General features: G+C 45.1%; 1 protein-coding gene across 1 annotated transcript; it reads left to right on the forward strand.

Moving 5' to 3' along the window:
* Nucleotides 1-2,004: 2,004 nt before the first annotated feature.
* Nucleotides 2,005-13,259, forward strand: GINS2 (GINS complex subunit 2). The gene is made up of 5 exons (XM_056525514.1): nt 2,005-2,195; nt 5,826-5,940; nt 10,576-10,675; nt 11,616-11,742; nt 12,108-13,259. The coding sequence occupies exons 1-5, from the start codon at nt 2,106-2,108 to the stop codon at nt 12,231-12,233; spliced, it is 558 nt and encodes a 185-aa protein (XP_056381489.1). The 5' UTR covers nt 2,005-2,105; the 3' UTR covers nt 12,234-13,259.
* The last annotated feature ends 3,354 nt before the right edge of the window (nt 13,260-16,613 follow it).

A 16,613-nucleotide genomic window follows, 5' to 3' on the forward strand; every position in this document is an offset into this window, starting at 1 on the left:
CCAGCAATGGGTGCCGCTGCCCTTTCTCTCCCCCTGGCTGTCGGCGCCGCTTCTCTCCCCCTGGCTATCGGTGCCGGCAATGGGGCGCCGGTACCGATAGTCTGGGGGCAGAACGGGCAGCGGCGCCGATAGCCAGGGGGAGAGAAGGGCCGGCAGCAGCGCTCTAGACCCCAGGAAAGGCAGGGGGAGAGAAGAGGGCAGCGACGGACTCTCTCCCCCTGCCTTTCCTGCGGGTGTATCGGCGTATAACACGCACATAGACTTTAGGCTAAAAAAGTGCGTGTTATACGCCGATAAATACGGTATTTACAAGGGGTAAAAGGAAAAAATGCCCCCAAAATGTGTAACCCCCATCTCTTCTGAATATGGAAATACCCAATGTGTACACATCAAGTGCACTGCGGGCGCACTACAATGCTCAGAAGAGAAGGAGTCACATTTGCACATTTTGCTGAAATGGGGGGGGCATATAGCATTTAGGAAGCCCCTATGGTACCAGAACAGCAAAAAAAAAAAAAAAAAAAAAAAATACATGGCATAGTATTTTGGAAACTACACCCCTCAAGGCACGTAACAAGGGGTACAGCGAGCCTTAACACCCCACAGGTGTTTGATAAATGTTCATTATAGTGGGATGTGAAAAGGAAAATTGTATTTATTTTTATTTATTTTTTTAAACACAAAAATGCTGGGGTTACCCCAAATTTTTCATTTTCACAAGTGGTAATAGGAGAAAATGTCACCATAAATTTGTGAATACATTTCTTTGGAGTAAGGACATACCTCATATCTGGGCGTTAGCAGCTCTGCGGGTGCACACCGGTCACAGAAGAGCAGGAGCGCAGTCAAGGGCCTTGAGCTTCTGCATAGCTGCCTATGGAGCCAGAACAGTGGGACCCCGCCCTCAAGGAGCGTTACATGGGGTAAATAACTGGGGTACAGTGGGACATAAAATTATAAAACAGGTTATATTCCCAGAATGGTGACCCAGAGCATAGCCAAAACTAAAAAATATGCCCACCCCAAACCCTATGCTCTGAATCATCACTCTGCGAATGTGATGTGTGTGCTCGTCCCTAACCTGTTACCTCAAATGCGCACCCGCTCAGATGGAGAGAGAGTGCTGCACATTTGAGGCAACATAAAAAGTCCCCGATGATAGTGACTCAGTGACCCATTTTTGGAAAAAATACCCCCAGAGGTCTTATCAGTTTTTTTTTTTTTTGATGATGGATCTGACGAAATCGTCACCTCCCCATAGATACAGGAGGTGATTGGGGGGGTGTTCTACAACATCACCAGAATCGCTGGTGTGAATTCACTGGCGATTGCCGACATGGGGAGTCCCTAAGTGGTTAAAGCCAAAATGGGCTTGGTTGTTAAGGGGTTAAACTGTGGGGATTGATGTTTACTTTGATTCCTACAGCTTTGGCAGAGCCTGGCTGTGTAAAACAGCTGTGCTTCTGCTGCAATCTTGTGGTTACATACATATCTGTCATGTAGGGGGCTTGTACATATATATCATCAGGCATGAAGGGGTTAAACTGCTGTTTGAGAAAGGAAAGCGGAGCTCGAATTGGATGCCATGGGCAACAAAGCCAGTTTTTATTTTAGACTAGTGCAGTGTTTTCCAAACAGCGTGTCTTCGGCTGCTGCAAAACTACAACTCCCAGCATGGTGGGAGTTGTTGTTGTTTTGCAACAGCCGAAGACACGCTGTTTAGAATACACTGCACTAGTGTTTCCCAACCAGCTGGAGACACACTGGTTGGATAACAATGCATTTTGACAGTCCCAATCTGCCCAGAAGAAACCATAATATAAGGAAGCTTTATACCCGAGTGACCACTTGGTGGATTATTCAGAATTCGGAGTTTAAAGGAAATCATCACATACAGGTAATGAGATTTTGGATAACGACTCACTGCGCGACACTTCCGGCTTCTGCGTTCCAAGACTCACTCCCGGTAACTACCTGATGAGTTGCAGAACGAGGCTTTGACTGCGAACAGTATTCGCGTCATACAATGGTTCTAGCCTCTGATTGGTTAAGACGGCAGCGCGGGAAAACTGTTGACTGAGGCAGACTGCACCTGGAGAGCGGAGATGGAATCCTCTGAGGTGGAATTTCTGGCTGAGAAGCAACTGGTGTCCATTATCCCCAACTTCAGCCTGGATAAGGTGTACCTCATCGGGGTGAGAACGTGCGTCACTTGCAGTTAGCCTGGCAAGTCGTCCCATACTGTTTAAGCAGATACGGAACTACAAGTACCAGTTATACACTTATTACAGCGTATTCTGAGCCGTGTACAGGAGCCTCACCTCCTGTATTATAACTGCCACACGGCCTGTGTATTATCATTTCTGTATGGAAGGTAGTGATGTCACCTTCTGTATACTGCATGGAAGGTAGCGATGTCACCTCCTGTATACTGCATGGAAGGTAGCGATGTCACCTCCTGTATACTGCATGGAAGGTAGCGATGTCACCTCCTGTATACTGTATGGAAGGTAGCGATGTCACCTCCTGTATACTGCATGAAAGGTAGCGATGTCACCTCCTGTATACTGCATGGAAGGTAGCGATGTCACCTCCTGTATACTGCATGAAAGGTAGCGATGTCACCTTCTGTATACTGCATGGAAGGTAGCGATGTCACCTCCTGTATACTGCATGGAAGGTAGTGATGTCACCTTCTGTATACTGCATGGAAGGTAGTGATGTCACCTCCTGTATTATAACTGCCACACGGCCTGTGTATTATCATTTCTGTATGGAAGGTAGTGATATCACCTCCTGTATACTGCGTGAAAGGTAGCGATGTCACCTCCTGTATACTGCGTGAAAGGTAGCGATGTCACCTCCTGTATACTGCGTGAAAGGTAGCGATGTCACCTCCTGTATACTGCGTGAAAGGTAGCGATGTCACCTCCTGTATACTGCGTGAAAGGTAGCGATGTCACCTCCTGTATACTGCGTGAAAGGTAGCGATGTCACCTCCTGTATACTGCGTGAAAGGTAGCGATGTCACCTCCTGTATACTGCATGAAAGGTAGCGATGTCACCTCCTGTATACTGCATGAAAGGTAGCGATGTCACCTCCTGTATACTGCATGGAAGGTAGCGATGTCACCTCCTGTATACTGCATGGAAGGTAGCGATGTCACCTCCTGTATACTGCATGAATGGTAGCGATGTCACCTCCTGTATACTGCATGGAAGGTAGCGATGTCACCTTCTGTATACTGTATGGAAGGTAGCGATGTCACCTTCTGTATACTGCATGGAAGGTAGCGATGTCACCTCCTGTATACTGCATGAATGGTAGCGATGTCACCTCCTGTATACTGCATGGAAGGTAGCGATGTCACCTTCTGTATACTGTATGGAAGGTAGTGATGTCACCTTCTGTATACTGCATGGAAGGTAGCGATGTCACCTCCTGTATACTGCATGAATGGTAGCGATGTCACCTCCTGTATACTGCATGGAAGGTAGCGATGTCACCTTCTGTATACTGCATGGAAGGTAGCGATGTCACCTTCTGTATACTGCATGGAAGGTAGCGATGTCACCTTCTGTATACTGCAAGGAAGGTAGCGATGTCACCTTCTGTATACTGCAAGGAAGGTAGCGATGTCACCTTCTGTATACTGCAAGGAAGGTAGCGATGTCACCTTCTGTATACTGCAAGGAAGGTAGCGATGTCACCTTCTGTATACTGCAAGGAAGGTAGCGATGTCACCTTCTGTATACTGCAAGGAAGGTAGCGATGTCACCTCCTGTATACTGCAAGGAAGGTAGCGATGTCACCTCCTGTATACTGCATGGAAGGTAGCGATGTCACCTTCTGTATACTGCATGGAACGTTGTGATGTCACTTTCTGTATACTGCATGAAAGGTAGTGATGTCACCTCCTGTATATCCGCTGGCCATCACTAGCGGTGAGTGTCCAGTTACTGACTGTCACTGTGGTGAAGCGACTGCAGCTCCTTCCCTCACTTCAAGGTCACTTAACAGGGCAGGGCGTTAAGTCATAGACATCAAGGGCATAAATGTATGGCCTGCGTCGTTAACAGGATTAACAGTGATGTCACTGCCTTTTATATTTTAACTGTCACATGGTCAGTTGTAATGTCACCACTAGGGATCGACCAATTATCGGTATGGCCGATAATCACGATTTTGAGCATTATTGGTATCGGCAATGCCGATAATGCCGCACCGCCCCCACAGCACCGCGACCGCCCCCCTGACCCACTGCACCGCGTCGCACTCCCCATCGCCCTGGCCCCATTGCCTCCCCATCCCCGGTTTTATAATTTCCTGTTCCCGGAGCCCACGCTACTTATTGCTCCTGCTGCGTCCTGCGTTACGCTGTGCGCAGTGACGAGTGACGTGACGTCACAGTCAGTGCGCACAGTGACAGTTCAGGAGGACTCCACCGGAGCCAGATGTGGAGTGGACCCCAGGAACAGGTAATTATAAAACCGGGGATGGGGGAGGCAATGGGGCTGGTGCGTTGCGGGGGGGTCGGTCACGGTTCGGGGGTGCGGTGGCGGTGATAGGTCTCAGGACCCCCGGACAGGCAGGGGGAGAGAAGCGGGTGGCGGCGGCCTATGGCACCGCAAAAGCCACTGCAGTGCATTGATTTAAAGCGCCCGCTTTAAATCAATGAACTGCAGCGGTGTCGCGGGGGGATAGTCGATAACGTATACCGGAATATCTGTATAAGTTATCGGCCCTAACCTCCACCGATTATCGGTATCGGCCCTAAAAAAACGATATCGGTCGATCCCTAATAGGTACGCCCTCCATCCCCAACAGGTTAAACTATGCTGACATCTCAAGCCTATGAGCATAGTGAACTGAGAGACCTTGGTTTATCGCTCCTCTCAATTTGCGATAAGTCAGTGGTTCTCAACCTTTTTTAGTGACTGCACCCCCAAAGGGTGAAAGTATGTCCGCGGTCATAAAATTACTTATTTTCATAATGGTGTGTGCTTACCTTTATACTAATGCGATACTTAATCCCCTTGTGCCATTATTCCCAACTCCCTCTGATCCTCTTTTGCCATTATTTCCCCCTCCATCTTAAACCCCTTGTGCCATTATTATCCGATATGGCAAAAGGGGATCCGAGGGGGGGGGGGGGGCTGGGGGGAAATAATGGCACAAGGGGATCAGAGGTAGGGGGGAATAATGGCACAGGGGATTAAGATGGGGGGGGGGGGGGTAGGGACAAGTGCAAAAGGGGATGAGAGGGGGGGGGGGGGGTACACATATTATGGGCCGGGATATGGGGTTGGGATATGACAACAATATATGAGGATGGGATATGAAGTCAAAAGCATCCTCTGTTGATTTTACTCCACAACAAGGATTAGGAAGGAAAAACCGGGCAACGCCGGGTACTCAGCTAGTGTGTGTATATATAAATATGAGGGCTGCACTATATGGGGAAAATGTGCAATTATGGGCCTAAATATTGCGATTTCGATAAGCAATTCGATATAATAAATGGTGAAATCCCCTCCATTTCACATCTATCCACCTATTTTATGCCCACCGCCCATTCCACATCTCCCCATTTCTATTCCCCCCCCCCCCCCCCCCCCCCCCCCCCCCTTGTCACTGTGATGAAGCGACTGCAGCTCCTTCCCTCACTTCAAGGTCACTTAACAGGGCAGGGCGTATACCACAGGGGTGGCTGGAGGATTCCTACTTGGGTGGATCCTATGTTTTATATTTGGTAAACTGAATTTTTTTATGAAATTCTGAATCCCACATGTTTGTGCCCTTACCTAATTTTTCTGTTCTTCAGGGTGACATAGGTCCTTTCAACCCTGGTCTCCCTGTGCACGTGCCTTTGTGGCTGGCCATTAACCTGAAGCAACGTCAGAAATGCCGCATTGTTCCTCCAGAGTGGATGGATGTTGGTAAGAGAGTCCCTTCTGTGTTTGTGTATGCCTAAAGGGATCACCCAAGGCTGAATTGTGTGGTCATATCATGGTGATATCATGATGCTAGGCTATACTATCAATGTCTGAGAGTTGGACCTTGGAAAACACCACTGGTCCCTTAAAGAGGTATTCCAGGATTTTTTTTTTATTTGACTATGCTACAGGGGCTGTGAAGTTAGTGTAGTTGATAATATAGTGTCTGTACCTGTGTGTGACGGTTTTCTCACAATTCTTCTGTTATTTTCACCCCAATATTTTTAACAGCATACAAAATGACTGTTGTCTCAGATTTTTTCCAGCTTGCAATGCTGCCGAGACCTGACTCACTAGTCAGCTGATGACAGGGAGCCTGTCTGCTTCAATGGGTAGAGCGATCGCTTGGTAACAGAAAACGCCCCCTTCCCGCATACTGCCCCATTTGTCGGACCCCCCGGATCTGCAACTTATCCCCTATCCTGTGAATAAGGGGTAAGTTTTTCTCTCCGGGAGTACTCCTCTAAAAAGGCAATCGCCTAATAAACAATTGTTTTACACATGCTGCCATACACATTTTAGGTCACATTGGCCATTGCAGCTGTTTAAACTTGGCCATACATGATCAAGGAAGGATGAACTACCTTTCTGGGAACTCTTTTAACCCCTTAAGGACTCAGGGTTTTTCCGTTTTTGCACTTTCGTTTTTTCCTCCTTACCTTTTAAAAATCATAACCCTTTCAATTTTCCACCTAAAAATCCATATTATGGCTTATTTTTTGCGTCGCCAATTCTACTTTGCAGTGACATTAGTCATTTTAACCAAAAATGCACGGCTAAACGGAAAAAAAATCATTGTGCGACAAAATCGAAAAAAAAACACCATTTTGTAACTTTTGGGGGCTTCCGTTTCTACGCAGTGCATATTTCGGTAAAAATTACACCTTATCATTATTCTGTAGGTCCATACGGTTAAAATGATACCCTACTTATATAGGTTTGATTTTGTCGCACTTCTGGAAAAAAATCATAACTACATGCAGGAAAATTTATATGTTTAAAAAGGTCATCTTCTGACCCCTATAACTTTTTTATTTTTTCATGTACGGGGCGGTATGAGGACTCATTTTTTGCGCCGTGATCTGAAGTTTTTATTGGTATGATTTTTGTTTTGATCTGACTTTTTGATCACTTTTTATTCATTTTTTAATGTTATAAAAAGTTACCAAAATACGCTTTTTTGGACTTTGGAATTTTTTTGCGCTTACGCCATTGACCGTACGGCTTAGTTAATGATATATTTTTATAGTTCGGACATTTACGCACGCGGCGATACCACATATGTTTATTTATTTTTTTTTTTTACACTTTTATTTTTTTTATGGGAAAAGGGGGGTGATTCAAACTTTTATTAGGGAAGGGGTTAAATGACCTTTATTAACACTTTTTTTTTACTTTTTTTTTTGCAGTGTTATAGGTCCCATAGGGACCTATAACACTACACACACTGATCTCTCATCCTGATCACAGGCGTGTATTAACACGCCTGTGATCAGCATTATCGGTGCTTGACTGCTCCTGCCTGGATCTCAGGCACGGAGCAGTCATTCGTCGATCGGACACCGAGGAGGCAGGTAAGAGCCCTCCCGGTGTCCGATCAGCTGTTCGGGACGCCGCGATTTCACCGCGGCGGTCCCGAACAGCCCGACTGAGCAGCCGGGATACTTTCAGTTTCACTTTAGAAGCGGCGGTCAGCTTCTAAAGGGTTAATACCGCACATCGCCGCGATTGGCGATGTGTGGTATTAGCCGCGGGTCCCGGCCGTTGATTAGCGCCGGGACCCACGCGATATGATGCGGGATCGCAGTGCGATCCCGCTTCATATCGCGGGAGCCGGCGCAGGACGTAAATATACGTCCTGTGTCATTAAGGGGTTAAAATATTAGTTTCTGAGCGTTTGAGAACAAAAGATTTTAAACACAGCCTACTTACCAGACAATCACATTCTGTCATTGGTCGGCTAAATCAGTTATTGTTAAATTTCTCCCGACGAATGATTATTTTTGCCGAAATTGTCTACTTTCATCAACTTTACTTTGCCATGTATGGTTTATTAAAAAAAATTAGCCGCTTTCATTTTAGCGATCACTGGGTTTCCCTGAGTTCAGATCATTAGTCAGACATGGTGTATCCTAGTGACCTCCCCCAGTGTCTACTGCTAGAACACCCCTTCATAGTGAAGCTCCATCTTTAGCTTCATAGCGAAGCTCTCTCGAATGCTGTACACCTTTTGGTTTTCACCGATAAAATCAATAGCTGTTGCCGCAATAATCAAGCCTGCACACGGTGCCATTAAAGGAAAATGTCTTGTTGTTTTTTGCTAAAATATAATTGTATTTTTTGTTGCAATCACACTGGCACACATAATAAAGTAAACATTGAAAAAATGAAACCAAAACAAGTACAGAATAGTGTGGGACTGACTAAGCATGTCTCTAGACCTAAACCCTATTAAGCATCTGTGGGGCATCCTCAAACAAGGTTTCTAACGTTCACCAGCTCTGTGAGGTCGTCATGGAGAAGTGAAAGAGGACTCAGTTGCAACCTGTAAAGTTCTGGTAAACTCCATGCCCAAGAGGCTTAAAATAATGGCTTTGTCCAAGCTGAAGCACAGGCATGGACAAAGTCCAGTAAGTGAGGGTGGGCTAGCACTCCTCTATCTGATAGCACTCCTCTGTGCGCTCTCTCTCCTGTCTGATAGCACTCCTCTGTGCGCTCTCTCTCCTGTCTGATAGCACTCCTCTGTGCGCTCTCTCTCCTGTCTGATAGCACTCCTCTGTGCGCTCTCTCTCCTGTCTGATAGCACTCCTCTGTGCGCTCTCTCTCCTGTCTGATAGCACTCCTCTGTGCGCTCTCTCTCCTGTCTGATAGCACTCCTCTGTGCGCTCTCTCTCCTGTCTGATAGCACTCCTCTGTGCCCTCTCTCTCCTGTCTGATAGCACTCCTCTGTGCGCTCTCTCTGTCTGATAGCACTCCTCTGTGCGCTCTCTTGTCCTATCAGACTAGCCCACTAGCCCCCACCCCCACTTATAGGACTTTCTCCATGCCTGTGCTTCAGCTTGGACAAAGCTATGATTTTATAAGCCATGATTTCCATAAAAAGGAAATACAATTTTCTTATGAAGTATATTAGCAAGGTTAATGTTTTGCAAAGATGTACAACATATAAAACTTTTTTGTATCTGACAGTGCCCATTTAACTATTCAAATGCCGTGATCAATACTGATTACTGTAACACTCACGTTTCAGAAGACAGGAACTCCGGTGTATGTGAATCCGCTGGACCTGTGTGGCAGATGACTCGACCCGTACCAGGGAGCAGAGTCTAAGGTGCCGCTGGTTTTCACCAGAGCCCGCCGCAAAGTGGGATGGACTTGCTGCGGTAGGCGGCACCCAGGTGGCTACCCCTGGCACGGCTCGACCACACAGGCAGCTGAGGCGATGCGAGACACAGGAGGGATAAGGCAGCTTGTAGTCCGGATAGCAGAAGGTTCAGGCAGGCGGCAAAGTAGCGTAGTCAGGATGTAGCAGGAGGTCAGTAGGCAGGTGGCAGAGGAGCAAGGTCAAGTCACAGAGCAAAGGATCAGATACACGGTAAGGCAACTCTCAGGAATGCTTTCTCTCAGACACAAGGCAACAAAGATCTGGAAGGGAAGTAAGGAGGGTGGAGGAATTTATCAATGAGCCACAGGTGAATTACACTGAGTGCACTGGCCCTTTTAAATGTTAAAGCTCCGGTGCACATGCGCCGGATCAGAGAAGCAGAGGCTGGGGCAGGAGAACCACCAAGTGAGTAACTTACTAGGGCTCGCATGCGGGCGCGTCCCTAGATGAGATTCCCAGCCTTGCCTCCAGCAGCAGGTAACGGGACCATGCGCTCCCGGCCAGCGTGTGCGGCCGGAGCACATAATATAACAATTGCGGAAATGAGCAGGCTTTGCATGGCTCATCAGATCACCCTTGGCACGACCGTGGAGATCAAATGAGCAGAGATGGCTACGGAGGTTCCCTCACCTACCTCCGGTCTCTCATGGGTCTTCTTTTCTGGTCTTCCTTCTAGCGGACCAGAGAAGTAGATCACCAATTATACTTTAAAAGTAGTACCAACAGATCATGGCATAAAAAGTTAGCCCTCATACAGCCCCATATACGGAAAGATGAGAAAGTAATAGAGCAATTTTAAACATACTTACGGTATATTGTAAAAAAAAAAAAAAAATTTAAAATTGTTTTTAGTTTGGTTTTAATTTCCTCACACAAATATTTTTTTGGGTTTTGCCAAACAATTTATGGTAAAGCGGAGTGATGTCATTACAATGTACAACTGGTTGTGCCAAAAAAAAAAGGCCTCATATGGGTCTGAAGATAGAAATATAAAAAAAAAAATGATGGCACTTAGAAGGCATGGAGGAAAAAACGAGTACTAGTTTCTCCAATGCTTTCCTGTAAAAATTCATATTGTGACCTTCTTTCTTAAATACACACAAAGATTTTGGTTTCTGTTACTGGGCTGGTTTTGTGGGTGGTAGTAATGTAAATCTAAGTAATTAATTGTTTATACATTTTAAACCTTTTAGAAAAGTTGGAGGAAATGAGAGACAATGAAAGGAGAGAGGATACCTTTACACCAATGCCTAATCCACATTACATGGAACTTACTAAATTATTATTAAACCAGTAAGTACAAGGTCTATGAAATATATAATGTAAGTAAACTAAGAAAATAGAAACTGATAGAAAAGAAAATGTGACTGATTCCTTTGGTTCCTGATAAATATATAATCTGAAAAATTATTTGGGCTTGACTCTGTTCAAATAAATCTAGACCGTAAATAACTGACCTTGACATCAAAGACGAGAGGAATCCAGCTCTGTACATGCAATAGAATCTTGGCTTTATTTCAAACTAGCACACATGGACAAGACGTAGATGATGTGTGCTGGTTTGAAATAAAGCCAAGATTCTATTGCATCTACAGAGCTGGATTCCTCTTGTCTTTGTTGCACTGGTATGCTGTCCAGCATTTGAATCCGTGCTCAGGTCGTCATGTTTGGTTGAGCTGGAAGTGCTTTCGTTCTTTGATTTTATTTTACTTTTACATTGCAGTCAAATGGATAAATCAGTATTATTTAGTCTACACCAATTTCTTAGATTGTTGTCTTTACATATTATTGTATAGATCAGCAGCGTTTTCATAGATGTTACAGATGTTTTATATAATAAAGTTTTAGTAGTGTTATATAGAGAATTAATATTTTTCACTCTATCTATTGGTCTGATTTGGAGCATGGGTGGAGGTTCCTCTCATTGCCATTGCTGCTTCTCTGCTGGGTCCTGCTGCTAGCAAACAGCAGCGGTGATGTCAGGAAGCTCCACCCATGCTCCGTTGGCCCCAGCAGGAGAACCGGAGCAAAGAACGGATTGGGTAACTATGGTTGTCATCAGTGTAACCTGCACTACCTGTCTGTACCAACAGGTTAGTGCAGGTGATTTCCTTTAAATGTATTATTCACATATATTAGTTGTTATTGTCACATCTCGTGTAAATTATTACCACAATTTTTGGGTCAGGCAGACTGATTAATCTTGGCCACTGTATTTGTTTGCTCTCCTTAGTGCCTCCGACAACATCCCAAAGGCTGATGAGATCAGGACGCTTGTTAAGGACACATGGGATACTCGAATTGCCAAGCTTCGGTTGTCAGCTGACAGCTTTGTGCGGGAACAAGAAGCCCATGCCAAGGTACAGACAGGGTCAGAATTGTGATATGGGTGATTTTGTTCTTAATTTTCTTGTAAATGATGTTTTATATACATAAAATTAAGAAAGTAAATATTTAGTTACTGCTGGCAATCCAGAGCTTTCACGCTACTCATAGAATAAAAAGTGACATGGGGTTAAGAATGTGTCTGTTCTGAGAGTTAAAGCCATTGTGCAGATTTGGAAAGTTTAAGTGCCTTTGTCATTTTAGGAACTAATAGATAAATGTGGTTCTTTGAGCCTTTATCCAACTTGGCTAAATAATTTTGCATCCGGCTTAAATGCATGCAGTTGTCCACCTGCCCGTGCACTCCCTGCTGTCACGAGTCTCTTTTCTCATTTGCCAGCTGGATAACTTGACGTTGATGGAAATTAACACCATTGGAACTTTTTTCACGGAGTCTTTAAACCACATGTATAAATTACGAACAAGCCTGCAGTACTCAGAGGATGGACAGTCCCAGGAATACTGACCCACCCACCGATCCAAAATAATTAAAAAGTGGAATGGAATTAGATTCTTGCTGAGGTCATTGTGACTTTCTATTATGTTCTCCATGCCAAAGCTTAGTTCCCTGGCACATACAGATATCTGTGCTCCTGGACTACAGCAGACGAGTGAAAGAGACCTGCTGTTACCCTGCCCTGCTAATATGACAGGCTATGTATACCTCCTGTATTCTGCTGTTATTGCTTCAAGTGAGACTGAAATGTACTTCTGCTGCAGGACAGTGTAGACACAGTGAATGTCCGCTCACCAGACACCAGCTACACGTACAAGAATAATTGCTCAAGCACATAGGAACTGTGATGTACTGTAGTGTGGAAATTGCAGTTTGAGTATTTACTGTCTGTGGAAGCATCTCAGCATTGCATCCACCTGACCTGTTCACAAATGTAAAATAAATACTAGTTACCTTCCTCTGTTACTCACATGCAGCTTTATTCTTAATTTATTACAGATTAAAAGTTTTTTGTTTGTTTGTTTTTTTTGTTAAAGAACCACAAAAATGTCAGACTGAGCCCATACAAAAAATCTTTAGTTGTGTTCAACAACCCCTTTAAAGTGATGATTTAATTATCCTCTAGTAAAAGTCACTACATTTAAAAATTTATGTGGAAGCTCCAGCTTACTTCTGGGAACATTTCTCCTAGGCTGGCAGCACAGAACAGTCAGTAACCTTTGACATTATTTCTTTAGACCTAAGACTGGTACCAGGAACCTCAAGAAAAGATCTCTTACTCTAAATTTACATATAACTTGGCCAATTTAAAGAATTTTGATGGTGTGAAAGATCGTTGTGTAAATTTGTGGTTGGAAATCTAGTGTTTTGAGGGGAAAAATGAATAGTCATGCCATGACTAAGGGCCAATTGGCCTGAAACACGTCAGGTTCCAGAGGTGCTCCTTCTATGCCCTAATGCACTTTTGTCCTAGTGCTCAGTTTTCCTGCCTTTTATATGGACTTTTAACTATGACTTGATTAAAGGAATGTTTTTACTCAGTGCTGGCTCCACCTTCTCCTATGGTATTCACTTTGAACTTTGAGACTGTCCTTGCACATGCTGGGACAGGTGAGCTGAATCCCTACTTTACTATTTAGATTTGTAAATTACATTTATTTAAAAATCTTAATCCTTTCAGTACTTATAAGCTGCTGTAGGCTCCACAGGAAGTTCTTTTCGTTTTGAATTTCTTCTCTGCCTGACCACAGTGCTCTCTGCTGACAGCTCTGTCCATCTCAGGAACTTTAGAGAGCAGGAGCAAAATCCCCATAGCAAACCTCTCGTGCTCTGGACAGTTCCTGATAAGGAAAGAGGTGTCAGCAGAGAGCACTGTGGACAGACAAAAATGAAACTACTTCCTGTGGAGCATACAGCAGCTAAGTACTGGAAGGTTTAAGATTTTTAAATAAAAGTAATTTACAAATCTGTTTAACTTTCATGCACCAGTTGATTAAAAAGAAATGTTTTCCACTGTTGTACCCCTTTAAGTTTAATGGAAAAATAGGCATAGCATTATACAGTAAATGTAATCTAATGATTGCATATAACTTAAAGTGTAAATTAAAAAAAAAGTTTATTAAATTATATAAAACCTAATAAGGGGGGTAAAAAAATGTTATTTTCCCATTTTACAAAAAAAGAAAAAAAAAAACGTAACACATTTGGTATCTCCAAGTGCGTAAATGTCCAACTTTTAAAATATGTTTCTGATCCCGCAAGGTAAACGTAAAAAATACCGTATTTATCGGCGTATAACACGCACTTTTTAGGCTAAAAATTTTAGCGTAAAGTCTGTGCGTGTTATACGCCGATACACCCCCAGGAAAGGCAGGGGGAGAGAGGCCGTCGCTGCCCGCTTCTCTCCCCCTGCCTTTCCTGGGGTCTAGAGCCCTGCTGCCGGCCCTTCTCTCCCCCTGGTTATCGGCGCCGCTGCCCGTTCTGTCCCCCCATCCCCGGTGGCATAATTACCTGATGCCGGGGTCGGGTCCGCGCTGCTGCAGGCCTCCGGCGTGCGTCCCCAGCGTCGTTGCTATGCGCTGCACGGCGCGGCGCATGACGTCATGCGCCGTGCATAGCAACGACGAAGGGGACGCACGCCGGAGGCCTGCAGCAGCGCGGACCCGACCCCGGCATCAGGTAATTATGCCACTGGGGATGGGGGGAGGCAATGGGTGCCGCTGCCCCTTCTCTCCCCCTGGCTGTCGGCGCCGCTTCTCTCCCCCTGGCTATCGGCGCCGGCACCGATAGTCAGGGGGACAGAACGGGCAGCGGTGCCGATAACCAGGGGGAGAGAAGGGCCGGCAGCAGGGCTCTAGACCCCAGGAAAGGCAGGGGGAGAGAAGCGGGCAGCTACGTCCTCTCTCACCCTGCCTTTCCTGGGGGTATATCGGGGTATACACGCGCACACACGCACCCTCATTTTACCATGGATATTTGGGTAAACTTTTTTTACCCAAATATCCTTGGTAAAATGAGGGTGCGTGTTATAGGCCGGTGCGTGGTCTACCCCGATAAATACGGTACCTAACCTCCAAAAATACCGATTATTTAACCACATCATATTTTTGAAACAAAATTTATAACAATCGATCAAAAAGTCCCATCAAAACAAAAATGGTACAGATAAAAACTACAGATCACAGCACAAAAAAATTAGCCTTCCTACATCCCCATATATGAAAAAATAAAGTTATAGGGGTCAGAAAATGACCTTTTATGCATACCAATTTTGTTAAAAAGTTAGCATTTTTAAATAGTACAATAATAGAAAAAAATATATGAATTGGGTATTGATTTAATCGCTTTGACCTACAGAATAAATATAATCATTTTTACCATAAAGTGCACTGCGTAAAAACCAAAGCCCACCCCAAAGTTGCAAAATTTGATGTTTTCTTATACATTTCCACCCGCAAATACTTTTACTGTTGCGCTGTACATTATATGGTAAAATGAATGATGTCATTACAAAGCACAATTGTTTGTTCAAAAAAACAAGCCCTCATATGGGTCTGTAGGTGAAAAAATAAGAGTTATGGATTTTAAGAGGAGGAAAAAATTAAAATGCAAAAATGAAAATTGGCCCGGTCCTTAAAGGGGTACTCCTTTGGAAACCTCTATCCCCTATCCAAAGGATAGGGGATAAGATGTTAAATCGCGGGGATATCCGGGCCGGCAGCTGCGTCCAGAACATGGAAGCTTTCAGCTTGACTGCTTGTACATACCCTTCTCCCATAGACGTGAATGGAGGGGGCATGGCGGCTTGCATCGCCAGTCATTGGGCACGGAGCGGAGTTCGCTCTGTGCACCGAATGATGGGTCGCTGCAGCGGAGATTGTGCAAGCTAACATCTTATCGTTGAGAGGTTTTCAGTGGAGTACCCCTTTAAGGCCAAAATGCTTGGTCTTGGTCTAGGGCTTGGTCCTTAACCCCTTAAGGACTTAGGACGTATGAGCGTCATAGTGGGATGGTCCCGGAGCCTATTCACAGTCTGGACCCACGGCTAATAGCGCGCGGCCGCGATCGTTCGGCCACCCGCTATTAACCCTTCCGATGTGGCGATCAAAGCTGAGCGCCGCATCGAAGTGAAAGTAAATGCTTCCCGGCTGATCGGGGTCATCGCGATAAAATCGCGATGCCCCGATCAGCTACCTGGAGAGAAGAATGTCCCTACCTTCTTCCGTCGGCGTCCCGGCTCTGATTGCTCCAGCCTGTAACTCGGGCATGGAGCAATCAACCGCCGATTACACAGCTTGTTGCCATGCAACGGCAAGGCAACAATCTGTGTATGCAATCAGCCATTGCAAGCTCATAGGTCCCTATAGGAGCTATGAGCTTGCAAAAAAAAAGTGTAAAAAAAAAATAAAATAAAAGTTAACCCTTTCAGTTATTTCCTTCTGAATTAAAAGTTTAAATCACCCGGCATTTCCTAGCAACAAAATAAAACAGTGTAAATAAAAATAAACATATGTGGTATCACTGCGTGCGGAAATGTCCGATTTATAACAATATACTGCTTTTAAAACCGCACGTTCAATGGCATACGCGCAAAAAGATTCCAAAGTCCAAAATAGCGCATTTTTGATCACTTTTTATACCACAAAAAAGTGAATAAAAAGTGATCAAAAAGTCTGATCAGAACAAAAATGGTACCCCTAAAAACATCAGATCACGGCGCAAAAAATGAGCCCTCATAGCGCCCTGAACAGGGCCGGCCTTAGGGGTGTGCGAGCTGTGCGGCCGCACAGGGCGCCGTAGCAACAGGGGCGCCGGGCGGCCGGCACAGCTCGCACCAGGTATATGTAATTTGTATTGCCCGACGTGCAGTCCTGGCGCCGGGCAGGTAAC

This window comes from Hyla sarda, chromosome 6, assembly GCF_029499605.1.
Source record: "Hyla sarda isolate aHylSar1 chromosome 6, aHylSar1.hap1, whole genome shotgun sequence".
Classification (NCBI taxonomy): domain Eukaryota; kingdom Metazoa; phylum Chordata; class Amphibia; order Anura; family Hylidae; genus Hyla; species Hyla sarda.